The 20445-nt window shown below is 37.9% G+C and overlaps 1 protein-coding gene across 1 annotated transcript in view; it reads left to right on the top strand.

The window, feature by feature from the left end:
- LOC310631563 (ras-related and estrogen-regulated growth inhibitor-like) overlaps nt 1-16455 on the top strand; it is a 44214-nt gene extending 27759 nt beyond the window's left edge. The window contains exons 2-4 of the mRNA XM_083348096.1: nt 6320-6376; nt 11076-11149; nt 14329-16455. Coding sequence (XP_083204222.1) covers nt 6320-6376; nt 11076-11149; nt 14329-14814 — 617 coding nt within the window. The 3' untranslated portion in view covers nt 14815-16455. The remainder of the gene's footprint in view (nt 1-6319; nt 6377-11075; nt 11150-14328) is intronic.
- The last annotated feature ends 3990 nt before the right edge of the window (nt 16456-20445 follow it).

The raw sequence follows: 20445 nt of genomic DNA, 5'->3' as shown, positions 1-20445 counted from the left end.
TGCTGGGAGAGTCTTCAATGATGGATCACTCATTAGAAGATTGGGAAGTCATGTTTTAATTTTCCCAGGGTATAGAGTCGCTTTGGTCATGTGGAACCATAACTGCTGGATTCAGAGGCCAAATAGCGATCGGCACGCTGCTCTTATTACTGCTTCTGTCAGACTTCAGGCTAGCTCATCATAAGTCTCCTAAATGAGCCTTGAAGGAAAAACATCTGTAGCTTTTCCCATGAATCCCAATGTCTGTGGCTGCTCTGTCCTCCCTGACTACTTTTAAAGAGGAAGAACACATACTAGCATTGCCTCCTTAATGAGAAATGCTGAGTTTCAGAGGCAAACCTACATGGTTTTTAAAAACAGTGATGTATGTGAATAAAAACTGAGAATGTTTGCCTTTTGCCAATTGCTTATGACAGAGAGTTTCTTAAGAGAGTTTCTTTAGTGAATCTACAATTTTGTATTTAGGGTTTGTGAAGAATCTGAACTAATGGCATGTGGTTACTCACCAGCACCTTTCTCTGCTGAGCTGATTTGTGGCCAAAGGTGTCATTTGTTCATAGGAGCAGTACCTAAACTGTGTAATCATTCTCTTTGACAAATAATAATAATCTAGTCAAGGATCACAATTTGCCATCCCTCAGTTTTACTTCCTTTTAATTTACAAAATCCCATCAGATTGCATTTGGTAAAAAAGTAATTTAATCTGAGAAAAACTGTGTTGTTTCATATTCAAAAATTAAGATATACTGTGCACAGTTTATTGTATCTAAATCTAAGTTTGTATCACTTTTACTTTGCCCACTGAGATGCCGCTGATATTTTTCCAAGCTATTCTCTGGTTGTTTCAAAAAAGCATAGACTTGGAGAACTGATTAATGCATTGATAGCCATGTTGTTATAAACTGGTTGCTCTAGTTTAGGGGGAAAGTTCCTTAAATTATTTTAGAAATAAAAGCTAGCTGCCATTTTTGAAGATGGGAGCCTAATGTCATCCAGCGGGACCTAAGAAGCAGCACTCCTCTGTGACAGAAGCTTCCCGACGGATCATTTGGTCCCTATCCTAACCAACTTCAAGGCAAGCAATAAAAATGTGACGGCTTAGGGTGATTCTGGGTCCTTCTAGGTTGGGAACTATGTTCATTACTGCCTCAGGATGATCATGCCTTTATATCATAATTGCAGGGATGCTGCAATTCAAGATGAAAAGGGATGCGATTTGCCCCCTTATTCGGCCTGCCTGGCATTTTCCAGGCACTTTGCCTGGCTGGAAGAAACTTCTGTGCGTGTGCAACCCATGCACAAAGGTCTTGCCTCATGCTGACAGTAGTTCACTGAAAACCTCTTCTTAGTAGGGCAAGTACTCAAGGAGATAATGGAGAACTGAAGCAACATGATTATTTCATTTTTAAAGGCACACAGGGACCCATATTGTAATGCCACTTCAAGAGGTTCCTTTGCTTGAGTGGTCAGAGCAAAGGACCTCCTCAAAGGCCCATACAACCACTCTCATTTTTTCTTCTGAAGTGCTAAAGACACATTGGATAAAACTTAGTCAATGTTATAATTTGTTTATTTGCCTTGGCCATCTGTGGTGCTACAAAATCTCTCCAGGCATCTGACAGAATAAAACAGAATAATGTTAACTGATATGATTGCTACTTTAGATACTGTGCTTTTAAATATGAGCAAGTTACTGGTTTTATTTATTTATTGGATGCATTTTAAAAAAACAAGGCCCAGAAGAATAAAAACATAAGTAATAATTTGAAAAATGAGGTAACCTCAGATTTATAGGTCCTTTTCAGACACTGTGGTTTTGGCTTCATTGTATAAAAGACAGGGGGGAAAAATAGACCTTTAAAATATTTTCTTTGTCTCCTGGATTTAACACCGCAGTTACAGACTTTTTAAAATCAGTTGCCTCTTTTATTTGAAACAAATTATTATGGTTCACTATTGATTTTGAGCCAATTTGATATGAATAGTAGCTCTTTGTAATGTTGAATAGTGATAGGTAAGATTAAAGTATCAAGACTGTCACAAAAAGGAAAAGAGAACACATTTTACAGATACTGTACACTGCTTGTTCCTGGCTTAATAAGTTATTATAGCCATGAATGAATGTTTAGTTTGCCCAAATGATTTCAGATATTCCAAAGAAAGACATTCCACTGTTCTAAAGGAATGACCAAAAAAATGATCTCCCTGTTGTTATTGTGCAAACTTGCTGCATGACCTAGACCAGGCCAACACAAGATATGGCTTGCGGGCCACATGCAGTTTTGTGCAGCCAACCACTTTTTGTTTTGTTTTTTACCAGTAAGTAAAACAGTAAATTTACAGGCATTGCTGCTGAGTACTTCCAAACCTTGCTGCTCCGCTAGCCACAGAATAGCTGATCAGTACTCCAGATATTTTTTCATAGCCCACAAGGATTTTTAATTTACTTTTAATTTATCAATGTGGGCCTTTCTTTGGGCACATTCTACAAGACAGGCTTAGACTTTAGTTTCCGAGTAACAAGTACACGTGTGTGTGTGTGTGTGTGTGTGTGTGTGTGTGTGTGTGTGAAGAAGTAGTTATAATGAGTGGAAAAGGACTTGATGGCTACAGTTGTCTATGTAAAGGACATTATATTAACTTTAGTCTTCCTATTTTTAAAACATCCACAGAACACATAGTTAAAACTGATTTAGAAGAAGAATATGCAAATAGTTTTGATGGTCTAAAGCAGACATGTCAAACACAAGGCCCGGGGGCCGGATCCGGCCCGCAAAGTGGTTTCATGCGGCCCGCGAAGCCATCCTGGAAACAGTGAGGGAACGGCCCCCACTGCCTTGGCCCTGGCCCAGAGACCCTCCTCCTGCCAGAGACCCTCAGATCTGTCCCACTCCTGCCCAGGCCCCCATAGGCACCCTTGATGCCAACGATGTAGAGTTGGCCATGCCCACCCAGTAGGCCATATGCACTCTAGCCACGCCCACCCTGGCCACACCCACCCGGCTCCCTGAGGGCAACCACAATGCTGATGCGGCCCTCAATGAAACTGAGTTTGACACCCCTGGTCTAAAGCTACTTTATTTTGTAATAATCCTTTTATATTTATATTTATAATGTTTAATCTTTGTCAATAATCTATTTGAAGTCTTTCTAAATTAAAGTAACAAATAAAAATGTGCATGTGAAAAATATAAGACTCTATCATATATGTTTATCCCCTTTTTATAAACAAAGCAAACTATGATCTCTATATGCCAGCTGTGAAGAACGTATCTGCAGCATTTAGTCAGCCACGACTGATCTCAAAAAGATAAATAGCCTCAGTAGTACTTGGAAAGGTGACCACCAGGAAATCTCATGAAGGTAAAATAAATCAGAAGATGACAATGGCAAACTCTTTCTATACTGTGCTTAAGAGAACCGCATGACTTCCTCTATGTCATTGCCAGGAATCAAGGTTAACTAGAAGAATACTATTATTTTAATTACCACTTAGCCCAGAGGAAAGGGGCATTAAATGAAATTATCTGTCTCAGTACAGCCTTAAGGGACCACATTCTCCTCTGCAATTTTCATTTTTTTCTGTCATTTATTCTAACATACATTATGAAAAATCTTAACATTTATTTTTGCAGAGCACTAAGTAAATTGTGTACAATATTTAGCATTTTTGCAATGTATGGCAGTGAAAGTTGGACCATAAGAAAGCTGAGCGCCAAAGAATTGAGGCCTTTGAACTATGGTGCTGGAGAAGACTCCTGCGAGTCCCTTGGACTGCAAGGCGATCAAACCGGTCAGTCCTAGAGGAGATCAATCCTGACTGCTCTTTAGAAGGCCAGACCCTGAAGCTAAAACTCAAATACTTTGGCCACCTAATGAGAAGGAATGACTCACTGGAGAAGAGCCTAATGCTGGGAAAGATTGAGGGCAATAGAAGAAGGGGACGACAGAGAATGAGGTGGCTGGATGGAGTCACTGAAGCAGTAGGCGTGAGCTTAAATGGACTCCAGAAGATGGTAGAGGACAGGAAGGCCTGGAGGAATGTTGTCCATAGGGTCGCGATGGATCGGACACGACTTCGCAGCTAACAACAACAACAACAACAATTTAGCATTTATTGGGGCCATTGTTAGATATCAATCTAGAATATTTATACTGATGGCCAGAAATTATCTTAAATTGTGGCAAGACCAAAAGCAATTGTTTTCCAAAAGTTTTATCCATCACAGATAACCACAAGATTGTTCAACTCAAGACAATTTGTAATATATCAGCAAGATATTATAAATCCCTGTTATCTCTTCTCTAAATTGGGATGTGAGAGAGAGAAAGTTAGGATTCTGATCTGAAACGCCTAGGTTGAGTTCAGTAAATGCTCAGAAGTGCCTTTCTGCCTTAAATTCTAGAAGTATAGTTTCCATCTCCTTAGCTACTATATTGGTGGTAGACCTCGAAATTAAATGCTAATGATATTCTCTGTGTTCTTTACATAATAGAATCTATCTTCTCCTGGATTCTGGACTTCCTTGGAGTTCTGAGAAGATGATAGTGTGTCTTTCCAAATGATTCTATCGGTAAACTTACATCAGGCATTCAGATTCCTGCCACCCACATTATATTTGCATTATATTTCTTTCAGTCTTTTCTCCCTCTTGCTGTCACATGCAGTACAGCACTTTGTGCAAACACTACAGATGGAATGATTCAGTCCATCAACATGAATTCTCAAACCACCCTGTTATTGTAAAATGTAAATAATTTTCAGAAAATAGTATTCTGCTTTTTTGCTCGTTGACCCAGGATCTTATAATTCCCGTAACACTTCAGCCTTCTCAAACCCAATGGGGCCTACAAGCTATGCTGACTATATACAATGTAAGATTATATCTGGTGCCTCCCAAGACTGCCAAATCTAACTCCTCTTTCCTAGTTCATTTGTGCTTATGAAAAGATTATAGTTATACTTAAGTGGCATGGGAATAACTGCTACTGGCTCAGCCTTGGAAGTGAAAGTTGAATTTGGTTAAAATGAATTGTGTTTGCTGGGGGAAAAAAGACAGAAAGTATAAGAAAGATGAAAAACAATGTCAGGATTTCAGAAATCTATAACTAGACTGGAAAGTTAATAAAAAAAACCTTCCCAGACAAAGGCAGTGGCATCGAACTGTCATATTATTGCCAAAAAAAAAATTGCACGGACTTTGAAGAAGACTTATCTTTTATCAGTCCAAATTGTGATTTCAACAGAAGCCTTTGCCTGATGAAGTTCAACAGAAGAAAGGTTTGATCCTTAGATAACAAATCCCATTGACTGACTTTCACATACTTTTTTTCACTTAAATGAAACAAAGAGAAAATTTAAAAAAAGAGCCTTTAGCTATGTTTGCCAACTTGCTACCAGGAAGCAAGGGAAACTCCCTTTGGGACTAGCATAAAGAGTCAACCCAAAATATCTACTGTATGTTGTTCTTTTTTGCAAAATATCTGCAGCAGATACAGATTCCCAGGCATAAATGTGGATGGTACTTGTGGTAAGCTGGAGCTAGCTAACGGCTCCCAGCATCTCAGACACCCCGTCTCCAGGGCTGCTATTGGTTGCCCAAAGGCAGCAATAGGCTGCTTTAAACCTATTGGCTGCCGCCTAGGGGCCAGGCTATAAATTGCTGCAAGCTGCAGCCCAGTTCTCTAGTTCAGATTCTGCAAGCAAATAAACATGTTCATTGCTGAACTCACTGGCCTCGTCTTCATTCCTGTGCAACAAACTCACTACACAACAGTACTTATGGCATATTTCTAGCAAAGATATCTGGTTACTCTACCCGGGCTCCTGTTTTTAAATATTCTTAGAATCATTTTGAAAGCTCCAGTTTGTTCCTCTTCCTCGACCTGGTGTTCTTTGTTTCAGTTTGGTATTTGTTGCAATGCTTTGAGTGTTGATATGCATTAGTTTCTTTCGGAAGTATGTCCTGACTCTCATTCTTAGGTAAACATTAAGTGAAGCTAATTGCTGACACAAGGAAACTTTAATCCAAATTTCATCCATACCTTGTTTAAAACAAGTCATTTTGGACAATCATTATATTCTAGAAATTATTCACTTCACCTAGAACCTGTCATTCTTGTGCTCTTCAAACTTTGCTATCTTTAGGTGGGGGTACATGCCAATTTGAGTGTCTTAAACTGTTGCCATAATTTTTCTATAACATATAAAGTGGATTTGTGTATAAGATGGATCTGTATCTGTAGTTGATTAATAGCTAAGCTATTGTATATATACGTTTGCTCTGCTAATTATTATTTTTTTCTTTTTCCAATGAAGCATTGACAGTAAGATTCATCACAAAGCGATTTATTGGTGATTATGACCCTACTCTAGGTAAGTTTAGTTACTTGCTCTGTCAAATCAGTGGATTAATTTGTACTTTTTGATGATCAACAGCAGATACTGTTACTATTGGATCTCAGATCAAAAATATTTAGTGAGAAAACAGAGCCTTGCTTCAAAATCTCACCCCTCATCTCTCTAAATAGATCTAGAAAAGCCTGCTGCCTAAGGCCCAAAGAGCTATTGGCTGCCAATCATTGTCAATCATGCTGAGCTAGATAGACGCATTATACAAAATTCTTAATTTAAAGATGAAGTACATGTGTTTAATCAGGATTAGGTTTTTATAATGTAAAAATGGATTATTTGATAGATCTTATAGCAAATGTGATGCTGTTTGTTACTATTTATTTCTCTTCTGTTAAAAATACCCAAAGTGGTATATAGCTTAATGAAAAAAACTAGAAACATCAAAAATAAAATCATCAGTAAAATAACTTGGTATACTTTAGAAATCCAATTGAAGCAAGAGATGTGTTTGGTGAGGAAAGCTGCAGAGACAGGATCAGACAAAATTTCACTAGGAGAGCATTCTAGATTTATGACCACCATAGAATTATCAGTATAATCAAACTACGCATATAAAGTTGCTCTAGTGAGAAATACTTTACTTCAAGAAATAAAGTAATTAAGTAATAAATAAATGCTAACTAGTCAGATCAAATAGTCAGTGATGATACTTGATTCTGCTGCCATCTTGCCTTCATTGGTCAAGTTTACATAACTTAGAACAGCTTTCTGAAAACTTGGTGCCCTTCAGAGAGGTCGAAAGATAAATCTCCATCAACCCCTCGCCCTAGACTCAAGAGAGGAGGAATTCAACTCATTTGAAAGGTGCCAATTGGAGAAAGCTGTTATAGAAAGTACACATTCATAGGTCCAGTTAATTGAAGTTCAGGTGAATTGCAGTCCTGTAATTTAAGACTTGTCTCTTTGGATGAGGTGAGACTCTTATTTCACCTTTTGGTTTTGCTAAGTGGCCAATCAGAGTGCTCCCAAATGGAGACATATTCTCCTCCTACTACCATTGTGCCCATAATAGTAGTATTTGGGTATTTGGAAGCTTGTGTCCCAAAGACAACTCTAAATCTTCAAGATTGAGAATCTTTAACAGACTTATCCTCCATGCATTTACCCAATTCCTATCACCATATCGTGTGGTAATGAATCCCATAGTTTAATTGTGTACTATGTAATTTCTCAATTTTCTGCATGCTTGTATAATTTTATATGCCTTAATCACATCTCTCTTCAGTGGTTCCCCCCCCAATGGTATACAATCCCAAATATTCTAGCCATTTCTTTTAAGGGAGCTATCTGATCATTTTGGTTGCTCTCTTCTGCATTTTTTCCACCCTGTTATATTTTTCAAATATCACAATGAGAACTATACACAGTATTTCAAATATTGTCATATTCATAAATCTCTTATAAAACCATTATACTGTTGGCAGTTTTATATTCAGTTCTTTTCCTAATGATCCCTAGCCAGGAATGTGCCTTCTTCACAGCTGCCACACACTGAGTCAACATCTTAATTGAATAATCTATTATGACTCCCCATCTACAATAGTAACAACAACAGCAACTGGAACACCACTTGAACACCATCAGACTGACAAAATCACCATCAATTAATAGCAAAAGGCAGCTTTAATGGGAACAGCTTACATCCTGAGACATCAAATAACAACATCTCCCTATCCCAGGTCCTTGGGAAGAAATGATAGGTGGATAAAAATGTCAAATCCAGTGGCTGACTGTGAGGTCAACAATACATGAGCCTTGGTGGAGCAGTGGGCTAATGCCTCCTTAAGTAACACCAGCTGCCTGCAATTAGTGCAGGTTTGTATCCCACCAGGCTCAAGGTTGACTCAGCCTTCCATCCTTCCGAGGTAGGTAAAATGAGGACCCAGATTGTTGGGGGCAATTAAGCTGACTTTGTAATAATGCCGCTGGGGGGGGGGGTGAAAGCCCTAATAAGCAGGCATATACATAGAATGAAGGCTCCTGCTAAGCTTGTAAGCCGCCCTGAGTCTTCGGAGAAGGGCGGGATATAAATGGAATTAAAATTTAAAAAAAAACAATTTCAAATGTGAATTCTTAAAAGAACAACTATTTGTTGGGATATTATCAGGACCTAATGATTCATTACAATATTGCCTTCAAGAGATCCTAGAATTTTCTCAGCTTTCTTTGGTGGTTGCAGTTTCTTCCCTGAAAAATTAGTATAGAGTCAGGTCCACATCTTCTATAATAAAGGGTGATGCAACAAATTGAATGCCGTAGGGTGCTTATTTTAGCTCTGGTTTTTGCACATTTAGGCCGTGATTATCATGTTATCATTTAGCTTTCAGGCTAGCAGTCTTCTACCTATGTTTTTTTTTTCATTTGAAAGTAATTCCTAGAAAATTAGGCTAATATTCATTGTGCCCTACTTTTTCCTCAATTTTACTTCCTTGCTTTGTTATAACCATGAAAGCATTCCCCAGAAAAGTAAAAGCTGCTCTTTAGATAACTGTGTTGAGTACAGTAAGGGTTCAGATATTTTAAATTTAGCAGCAAAGAAGCTTGATGTGAAAACTGGAAAATCTCCAGGGAGGTGCTTAAATTAACAATTATAGTTTGAGAAACACTCCCAGGAAACATTGCTATACGGAAGTAGCAAGGCAAAATCCATGGCTGGAATTACCACATTTTGAGATGATTTTGATAGATATCTTTTCTAGGTGGAGAGCAACATTTTGTGAACTGTAAATCCCATGGGCTTCCTAGATAATTACTGAACATGTCTACATTAGTGGGGTTTTTTTTAAAAAAAAGAAATTGTCCTGCCTTGGGGTTGGGGGGGACCCTAAGCACTATTTTTTTTCCTTTTTATCTTTTCTGGCTTGAAAGGACATATTGCTGATTGGTGAACCCCACTGAATATTAAAGAGATAGAGACATACTTCCAAATAAACTTTCGTCAAATATTTTTAGCATACCACACATTTAATTATTTGGAGGGTAGTAGGAATGGAATCTGAAATCTCTCCCCATTTTCTTTAGTAGTAATGAATAATTAGGAGGTAAAGAATAAAGCCAAAAGTGGATATTACGCTTAGGCGGAATATGGCAGTTCCCCTCCTTTATCCACACTCTTAAGTACAGTACCAGCCTCTTTGTTTGGAGAAAAAGAAGAATGCCTTTAGGGCCAAGATGAATGAATGTGACTTGTAGTGGCCTGGTCATGTGGAATTCAGAAGGCAGAGATGAGAATTCAATAAAGAACAAAGTGATTGGGAAAGAAAGATGGCTTCGAGGTATGTTTTTTTTTCCTTAAGCAGGTAAACGTTCTGCCTTTCTCCTACTGAGTTCTGACAGGGCCTCATTTTATAGCACTATTGACATGCTTTCTTTTTAAGCCTATGGCAAACATTTCAGGTATCTTCACAGATTCTCCATGCTGAATGCAGAATTGCTTCACTGAAGCAAAAGGACAGCTCAGTAGCTCCTTACATTTTTGCAGTCACATTTCTACCCATCACCACTGCTGTTACGGTGCACCAAGGATGGTAGGATGAGACCTGGTGCTCCATCCTCACCTAACATACTTCCCTGTCTCTTTTATCGCCTCCATATTCTGCATTTCCATCCACAAGATGGGGGTTCCTTTTGCTTTTTTCCCCCTCCTTATGAATACCAGAGGGATTTATGTGCAGTTTTATTGCTCTTATGCCTTCATATCAAACTACTTGCAGAATGATTTCCCAGATAATGTTTCCTTACTCAGTTCTGCACTTTTTATGCTCTAAGCCTAGTCCCTTATGAACAGTAGCCACCCATTCCTCCTTTCCTAGTCTACTTAGCTTCCTTCAATTATGTCTTAACCTTTATTTCTATAATATATGAAAATGATTCTGTGGTTGTGTTTCTCCAATACTATTTGTGCCTGCATTTTGGTGAATTCTCAGAAATGTCACCAGCACCTCCTCAAGCCATGGTATTCCCATGCTATGTTGTTCTCTCATTCAGCATCAGGATATATAATTCATTTAGGCTGAGGACTACACTTGACATTTGAATGGTACGTTAATACTAATAATAGCAGCATGGCCAGGGCAAAACATAAATTATACTAAATTAAATAAACCTCTAAGTGAGTTAAATACATTTAATATGATTTAAGTCATGTATTTAAAATAACTTAATGGAAACAGTTAGAGGATAGCTGGAGGCCACGTCAGGTATTTTTTTTAAAAAAATATAAAGGTAGAAGTTTTTATTATGACATTGTTCTGTCTGTGCAACTCTTCCTAAGTCTCATTTGTTTAAGTATACAGATAAACCTGTGGTAAAAAAAAAAAAACACCACTTCTTGGTCCAGTAAGCTTTATCATCTGATGATTTGTCTTTTTTATATATTACCACAAATATACCAAAGATTATTGTATTGAAGTGTTAGAAATGTCTAGAAATATGCAATCCTAATACTTATTAAAGGCCAAATGTGTGTTTCTGATTAGCCTTCTCCCACTTGGTGCCCATCAGATGTGTTTGACTACAATGCCTATCATGTCTCATATAACTTGGGAGCAAAGAAAGGCTGTTCAACACTTCTGGAGACAGACTGTCAAAGACTTCCTGCGGAATAAAAAAAAGTTTTATTTTTAAGTTTGCTTTCTCACATAATTTTTCTGTTCTACAGAGATGATTTACAGGCACACAGCAGTCATAGATGGAGAGATGGTTCATTTTGAAATTCTAGACACAGCAGGGCAGGTATGGTTTTAGTGGCTTTATTGTTAAAAAAAAATGTGTGTGGGGGGGAATGATACTGTAGAAATTGAAAAGTACTGCAATGGGCACTGAAAATGTCAAAGGGGCAGGAGCAATTCCTCTGTAAGAAAAGTTACACCTTTGGCCTATGTGGGAGGGAGGTATGGATCACCCTTTCTCTGAACATTAACAAATCATGGGTCATAGATTATATTTATAATACATGGTGTTTTAGATGCATTTGTCCCTAATAATATGTTGTTTTATTGTTATTAACTATAATGTGCTTAAGGGACGTGGTGGCTCAGTGGGTTAGGACGCTGAGCTTGTCGATCAGAAGGTCGGCAGTTTGGCGGGTCGAATCCCGAGTGCCGCGTAACAGAGTGAGCGCCTGTTACTCGTCCCATCTTCTGCCAACCTAGCAGTTCGAAAGCACGTAAAAATGCAAGTAGAAAAATAGGGACCACTACGGTGGGAAGGTAACAGCGTTCCGTGCGCCTTTGGCGTCTACTCATGCTGGCCACATGACCACAGAGACATCCTCGGACAAGTGCTGGCTCTTCGGCTTTGAAACGGAGATGAGCACCGGCCCCTAGAGTCAGAAATGACTAGCACGCATGTGCGGGGGAACCTTTACCTTTATAATGTGCTTTATTAAAATATATGCAGTTTGTATGGAGCATAATAAATCTAATAAACTCCAAGATTAGCACTTCTGCCATGAGTCTTATAAATGAGCAGATCTTTTAATTACAATAGAAAAAAGCAAAGCAACATGAAGCAACATTTTATTTCTCATTTATTTGTCAAGATATATGGATATTTAATTATTTATATCCCACCTTTATTTTTTACAAATAACTCAAGGTGGTGAACATATCCAACATGCCCTCCTTCTCCTATTTTCTCCACAACAAGAATCCTGTGAGGTTAGTTTTCTCCCTATAGATCAATGGTGTCAAACTCACAACGTCAATGTGACGTGTCACGACATATCGCGACTTTTTTGCTATTGCTGGCAATGGGGTGGGCGTGGTTTCACTATGATGCATCCGGCCTGTGGGCCTGCAGTTTGACACCCCTGCTATAGATAATGGTTTTGGTCACAGACATAAGCTTAGCCATGATAAAACCATGGAGTAAGTAGAAAAGAAATAACAGGTAAGATGTGATAAACAAATGCCAGAGTATTCACATGTTTAGGGGAAAGAAGAAATGGGAACACATAAGAGGTTGTGTAAGGCTGAGTGTAAGAAATTAGAATGGATTTAGAAATAAAACTCTTCATATGACAGAAAGAAGCAGTACCTTTGCAAATATTAGAAGATGGGCAAATTTCAATAGTAATGTGGCTTAAAATCAGATGGTTTCCCACCAAGATGTTTTGGGCAGAATAGCTAAAGAATGCCTGTCTGTTGAAAGTTAAAAAGGAAAATGGAAAAATGAAGACTACTTCCCTTATTGAGTTCTTAGCTGCAATGTCCAAATTTGGAATAGAGAGAGGCAAAATATAATAGGAATTTGTAAACATCGGTGAAGCTTCTTGTGGCTACACGGGTTGCCTCTCTGCACTTTGATCAATGGGTTGTTCCTTGTTAAGATGCCCAAAGGCTTTCTGGCACAGGTACCGAGGTTATTAATTGCAACAGTTTAGAATGACATTAGCTCTAAAGAACCAAATCAAATCATACAACTTTAATTCCTAGGTGATCATTTTTAATGCTATATGGTATTTCAAGAGAAATATTATTCTTTCTTATTCTAAATTAAGTCAGCCCTACCATTTTGGCAGCAGAAATACTGTAATCCTTAAATTAACAGGTCAAATATATGTAATTTGAATTAAATATGCATTCAATTATTGTCTATCTCAGGTAGCAAGATACTGTTAAGCAGTTAGATTCTAACAAAATCAGTATATACTAGGATTTCTCAACTTTACTTAGATTCTAACAGAATCAGTATATACTAGGATTTCTCAACTTTACTTAGATTCTAACAGAATCAGTATATACTAGGATTTCTCAACTTTACTTATCTGGAAGCCCATTTTTATTGCTTTTTATGCATAAAAAATGCAAATAAGCTTTTAAAGGGTCAAACTTACTGTCAGTTTCCTCTCTAATTAGGGTGTTGACAACAATGTGGTGAAGAATAAAAGAAATAATTATTTGAATATTTTTCAAGCACTGGAGGGCTTTTCTGTTTGTTTAATAAAGACTGGTCTTAATCCATGGACCGCATTTAGGAAATGCTACAATTTATTAATAATCAAACTCACTTTCTAAGTATTAGCCTTGAGATAACCAAATGGCATTGTGCAAATACCAAAAAGAAAGTAATGGTACATTTTGATGATTTGAATATAATGGGAGGAGAGCTGGATAAGATGGTAACGTGTAAACTTGCCCTGTTGATTTCCATCCATCCACTTTACTTAACGTCTCCTCTAATGGTACCATGAGGAATCATTAGGCTAGGAAAAATGGCAAAATCTGATGAACGTCTTAGAAAAAAATGTTTTAAACATCCTAAGTACTGTCCTCTACCAAATGGCCCATCTAATATGCTTGGTAATTCCTCCAAGCTGAGTGTTGGAGGGAAAATAGAATAACAAAGTTGGAAGGGACCTTGGAGGTCTTCTAGTCCAACCCCCCTGCTCAAGCAGAAAACCTTATACCATTTCAGACAAATGGTTGTCCAAACTCTTCTTAAAAAACCTCAAACTGGGGAGGGAAATGAAATGTAGTAGGTTAAATGAAGACTATATTTTGGGGGGGGACACATTCTGCTTTAGACAAGCATTGAATGGGAAGTGGTGATATTCGCTTTCTTGCACTTGTCCTTATTACATTTGTGTATGTACCCAATCCTGCTTTCCCCAGTAGACAAACACAGATAATGTAGGCTGGGGGAGAAACCGGTGAAGAAAGACAGTTTGCAAAAGAGTCACAATAAGCGGAGGAAAGGTTGGGTACTCTCTTACAAGGATACCCTTCTTTTCTGCTTTCCAACTTTGATTATTGCTGAATGTCTGATCCTGTCAGCTTCCCCTCTGGGAAGTGTCTGACTCCATATGTGCAATTAGTGTTTGCTACAACCACTTGTGTAGATGAATTCTGATCTTCCATTAGAGAAAGCACCATTTTTATACTGATCTGCTTTTTCTCTTTCTGGACTAGGAGGAAGACTCTCTCCAAATTGAAGAAAAGATAAAGTGGGGAGATGGATTTGCAGTAGTTTATTCTGTCACTGACAGGTGTAGCTTTGATGAGGTGATGAGGCTGTGCTTTCTCATCAACCATATCCATTCTAGCCCAAAGCGGAACAGTGCTAATGGAGAACCGCCGGTTGTGATCGTTGGAAACAAGAAGGACCTACAATTTGACCGAATGGTAACCTTTGAGGATGGAGAAAATCTCTCCAAGGCTCTGAAGCACCCTTTCTATGAGATCTCTACCAGGGACAGTTATGAAGAGACTGTGATGGTCTTCAACACCCTATATGGTGAGCTGATGAAGCAAGGGCATTTTTCCCCAGGGTCCTTCAAGAGGCGAGCATCATCTAAATTAATGGAAAAGATTCCAAAAATTCATGCCAATTCAAGTCTAACTTCAGCAGGCAGGAGTCTCAGCTTCAATTCATTCAGGGACTACATCCCAGAGTGAACATTTGTCTAAACTGTGATGTTCAAAGCACACAGCCAGTTCGAGATAGCAAGGGAGAGGTTGCAGAATTGGTAGCACAAAGAGCAAGAGGCCTGCACATTGTTAGGAAAGCTTTTTTTAAAAAAAATGCTATCAAAATTGGAGTATCCTGAGTTTGATCCTCAGCTGATAGCACAAGGCTATGTGATGCAAGAGAATAACTTACTGGATGATGGACAATCTATACCTGAATTTTTATTTCCAAAACATATTTCTGAAAATCCAACACAAAATTAATGATTCTTCTTTTCCCCCATTATTGTCTCCTAACACTTAATATTCACAATCAATAATAGTAGCCTACAATCTCTGGCCCAAGGGGTTCCATTTAGCCAATGTGTCCAGTATATTTTATTTGTCCCATTCCTCATACCCTCCCCTATGAATTAGTCTCTTCCATTTTAAACTAATTGAAGCCAGTAGCCATCTTAATGGCAGAAAATTCTAAAATTAAGTGAGTTCTACCGTGTTCTCCTGTAGAGTCTTTTAAATTTGGATTTAAGAGCACTACTATAAAGCACCATTGGCCTTTTTATTTTCCCTTCAGCAACAAGAAAAGCAGTAAACTAAATGTCTTTGCAAATGGGAATTCAGGTGCTGAATTCAAGAATCGAGCCGTGTTAAATGTTGATCTATCTTTTATGTGGTTCAACGGGTTGAAACGGTCTTAAATATACTGTTATCTCTCTGGTTCTTACTATTGATCTGTCTTTTCCCACGAGCATATTATATGTGCATCTTTTACAGACTGATTAAGACCATTGTTATCATTTGTTTTAAATGGATGCAGTAAAAACCACCCTTAATTTAGTCAAATGTACTTAGCCACTGAAAATGTTTGCTTGATCTATAGGCTTGGGTAAAAAGGGTGCTTTTTTGCATAAGAAGGTGCAGTGAGATCAGACTTTGTGGCCAGAGGGAAGAGGTGAATTCAGAGAACTGGGCAAGTTTACAGGATCCTACAACTTAGTATTTAAATGCTCATTAAGTCTACTGCCGGGAAATTCCAGGTACTCTTTACCAGAGTAATTTGAATTCAGGTAATTTAGGTGCTGTGGATAACAGGAGCCAAGAATGTGTTCACCTGCCTCCCCGCTTTTCAGATTTTGCTTGAAAATGTGAATGAAGCTGCCTCATGGGGAGGTCCTCCTAGCCTATGAGTTTCTGCTTGGACAGATGGGAAGTCTTTAACATCTCAGCTTCACTGTTCCTTGAGATGCTTTGGCAAATAACATGTTCCTTATTTTAAGAAAAATAACTGGAGAAATGCTTGAAGCATATATAATTTGCCACAGATCTACTGTCCCTCTTCAAGCTATTTTTCCCCCCTCTGGGAGCTTCATTTACTAGGCCGAAATATTGCTCAGTCTCCAGGCACCTGCTGTTCTGGAGGGTGAGATGACAGATTAGTTGCTTCAGTTTGTTCCCTAAGGCTCCTACGTGGCTTCTCTGCATTGGAAAACAACCGCCTGCTCACTACCTACTACTCACTTCTTTGCTGTGGTTTGTGTGGCTTCTTTGCAACGCAATACACAGAAATGAAAAGACCTGTGTCTTAAACATGCAGATATTTTACGTACACACTGAGGGATGCTCTGTATTTCTAAAAATAATAAATATGTCTGTACTAAATTTCTCTGGCTCTTGATTACTATCCAATCCAGCTAGTTCTCGTGTTGGAGACAGAGGTTTTGGGTATGCTTTTGCTTTGACACTGTGTTGTTTTATGGTTACAGTTTCCTTTGTAGAATTATTACACTTACTATTAACTAAAATCTCTACATATGGAGAAGGAATAAGCATATGTATTTTAACATACACACTTTGGGAATGTTACAGAGATCATGAAAAAAGAATGAAAATGTGATAAATCAATAAATGAGAAATTAAGCAGCCTTATCAAAATAGTAGTTAGATACCAGAATTCTGTGCTATTGGGTGTATAGCTATTCTTAAAAAACATCTACCGTAGTTAATGTGCCCAACTTTTTATTATGATCAAAATTTCACTGCCTCCATTCTGAGGTATTTCATGGACTTCTGTCTACAATAACATAAAAATTATGCGTAACAGCATCATAACATGCATTTTGTTTAATTGCACATTTCAGAGATTCTTGAATGGTTCCCATAAAATCTCTTTCCAGCTTTTGAGTGAAAGAATCTTCCAGATCCAGATATTTTCCATTTCAGTCATGCCATTCGCACTAATTCTTTGTTGCTTCAGTGGAAATAAGGAAATCTCATATGCTATCAAACCCATCCTGCTGGTGGCATAAATAAGGAAAAGAATTGATGCTTTTGTTATCATGTCTGGGAGCTGTCAGTTAGTAATTTTGATTTAAAAGCTCAACAAAGCTCCCTTTGTTAAACAGTGTCATTTGACTGGACCCGAGAAGTGGGCCTTCTGTATTGCAATGGCGGTCCTCTGGAACAGGGGTCTGCAACCTTGACAACTTTAAGACTTGTGCACTTCAGCTCCCAGAATTCCTCAGCTGGCTGAGGAATTCTGGGAGCTGAAGTAAACAAGTCTTAAAAGTTGTCAAGGTTGCAGACCCCTGCTCTGGAACACCACTATCCTAAGGGTGCCTATGCCTCCATTATGATGGTATTTCAAATGTCTGTGAAAACCTGCCAAGGCTTGGGGAAGGGTAGGTGTTGAGCCTATTCTTTATAGTGATTTTTTCCCCCTTTATACATGCATGGTTCTTTTTCTGTGTTTTATGTTTTTTTTTCTCTTTCTTTTAAAATTCTAAGCTGCCCTTAGTCATCTGGAACAGGTGACTTCTACATTCCATAAAACAAATACAGTTGCACTTAAATCCCATTGAAATCAGTCTGAAAAACTAGTCAATAATCTTTCATATTGATTTCAATTGAGTCCCTATGCAGATAATTAATAGTGGGCCATTATGTGCGTGCTTATTTCACTTCTTTTATAGGATGAATTAGTAAAACAAAACGGGAACAAGCCTTTTATTATTATTGCTCCAAGTTAACAGTAAAAGTGAACATAGTATTTATCTTCCGTAATTTTTAGCTCAGAAATAGTGATGTGGGTTAGAGGTCCGGCTCCCTTCTCCCCTTTCTTCCAAAGTAATCAAAGAAAACATAAGTATGAAATACTGTAGATGTTTATTCAGAGGAAAGTCTTATATAGCAAATGAATCATCAGTGCAGGTCTCAGAAAATATACACACTGTTCCATTTTTTTTTTAAAGTCTGGAAGCATTAGATGTTATGTTCCCAATTTGTAATATATGCTTTTAAATGGATGTTTCTGCAGTATAATATTATATCTCTGTCTGCTGTTTGGGAATTTTATCTTTCTCAGACAAGTGTCTGAAAAGCGTATTTGAATGTAGATATTGTTTCCATGTGAGAAAGCTGTCAGTAAAAAAATATTTTAATCTGCTAGGCATAGGGAATATTTAAAGGTAATTATACTTGATTGATATTCTGTGGGTTTCTTTTAAATATTTGTTTCTCCTAATTCAGTGGGAAAAGATATATAGACCTATATAATTTCATGAAACCTTATTACAGCAATACCAAATGTAGCTTTCATCTACGGTTTATTTTATTATTAAATTTGTAGGCTGTCTGGCTCCCTATGATTCTCCTATCTAGGTTGGCCCTGGTAAATGCTTGGATGCAAAACCATCTAGGAAGTCCATAATTGGAGGTTCTAGTATCTTTAATCTTTAAAGATTCTGGATGAGTCATGTCGCAACCAGAATTCTGTTACATCTCCAGTGTATTCAGCACCACATTCTTGGTGGTATTAATTGGTGACTTCATTTGTAGGTCATAGTTTTCTGATATTACTGAGTGCTGAAGAACCATTCCATTTCTTGCGCATAATTCAGGGAGAAAATAAAAAGAGGTATGATTTCACTACGTAAGTTGCTTGTTGCTCTCCTCACAAATTGTATTATTTGTTTTTAATTTGTTTTTACCAATTTATGATGTGTGCTGCCCAGAGTCGCTTGTTGAAATGGGCAGCTATAGAAAACAAATAAATAACACCTCACATCTAATGGACCCAAAGTAATTTTTCAGGGAGCTGTGGAGGCAATTTCGAAAGTTCACGCAGAGAAGGTTCAAAACAGTCTGATGAGATGGGTCAACCTCTCAAAACAAACTAAAAAAGCTTGTTGCTTTACTTCAAAAATCTCTAGTGAAAGGCAGCTTTTGTTTACATGGTTGAATATCACAGTTTTCAAGTTCTCTTTTATGACATTAGGGTTTATCTAACTCCTTTAAATATAGAAAGTTTATAAGTGACTTCTTTTTTGGTAAGCTATGCAGAGAATTCCTTGATACACTGCCTAGTTGCTATTGACTCATCCTCAAATGGCCATCTTGGCCTTAAGACCAAACCTGTCATTTTGTCAGGGATTGGAAACCTCCAGATGTATGTGTGTATGTGCTGTCATTGGGACAGTTATCTAAGTGCCCACTGAGTAGAAGACTAGACTAGAAGACCTCCAAAGTCCCTTCCAATTCTATTCTATTCTGAGTAGAAGGAGGGATCCCAATTGCAGCAGGATTAGATTACCGTATTTTGAAGAATAGAGGACAGGAAGGCCTGGAGGAATGTTGTCCATAGGGTCACGATGGGTTGAACACGACTTCGCAGCTAACAGCAACAACAACAATTTTGAAGAAAGTGAAATAATATAAATCAGGTATCATTACAAAAAAGGTGAGGGGAATTAACATAATTAAATTGAGTCCATAATTACCTAAAAGAATCCAACTATATTCTATGTGTACATTCTCCCCAATTATTCTGCTCTGACAGTTCGTGCAAATATATTCCTGTGCTTAAACTTCTAATGAATCTAAACATTTCCAATCTGAAATAAACAGAGACTAGTACTATGGGCTTGCACTGAATGATGCTAAGATATGTTTTGTGAAGCAACTACATTTTACAAGGGAGAACTTTTCCTACAGTAAAGAAAGCAACTGCTCTGCTAAGATGATAGGAAAAATAAAATTTTGGCAGCTATGCATAATGGTATTCCTGCAATTCACACAACTGAGAAGATGTGAAATCATAACAATAATTTCAGTAGCAGTCAATTTGGGAAAGGCATTAGGGAGACAGTGGCAGAAAAGCTTCTATTTGTTTTCTGTCACCTAAACTTTCTGTAATCACCTTCTGCCTTAGAGGAAACAAAAGTTGGGATTGTGCAAAAAAAAAAAATTGCTGTTGTTGACAACCATTATGCCATATGTATACATTCCTTAGGGAATAACAACCTTGTTTTTCAAAATTCAAGGACAAGAATTTGCTGCTAGGAATGTTGATGATGATCTTTTTCCTTTTTATGTTCCTCTCAACTCTGACAAAAGCCCAACCATCTCTCCTCAGGTCAGCATGACCAATTCCCAAAGTACATTCCCGAAATCCATTGCAAGAAGACCAAATGACATTCATTGATTCATGGATGTATATAACTCCAGATTTTGCCTTCATTCAGCTACTAATTCAAGACCCCATTATGTCTCTGTAGATAAAGATTAATAACGAACAAAACAAACTTGCATGGAAGGCAAGTTACCTTCTACTATACACATGCA

This window comes from Vipera ursinii (assembly GCF_947247035.1).
Source record: "Vipera ursinii genome assembly, chromosome: 1".
In the NCBI taxonomy this organism is placed as follows: Eukaryota; Metazoa; Chordata; class Lepidosauria; order Squamata; family Viperidae; genus Vipera; species Vipera ursinii.
This window is presented reverse-complemented; position numbering and strand designations above follow the sequence as displayed.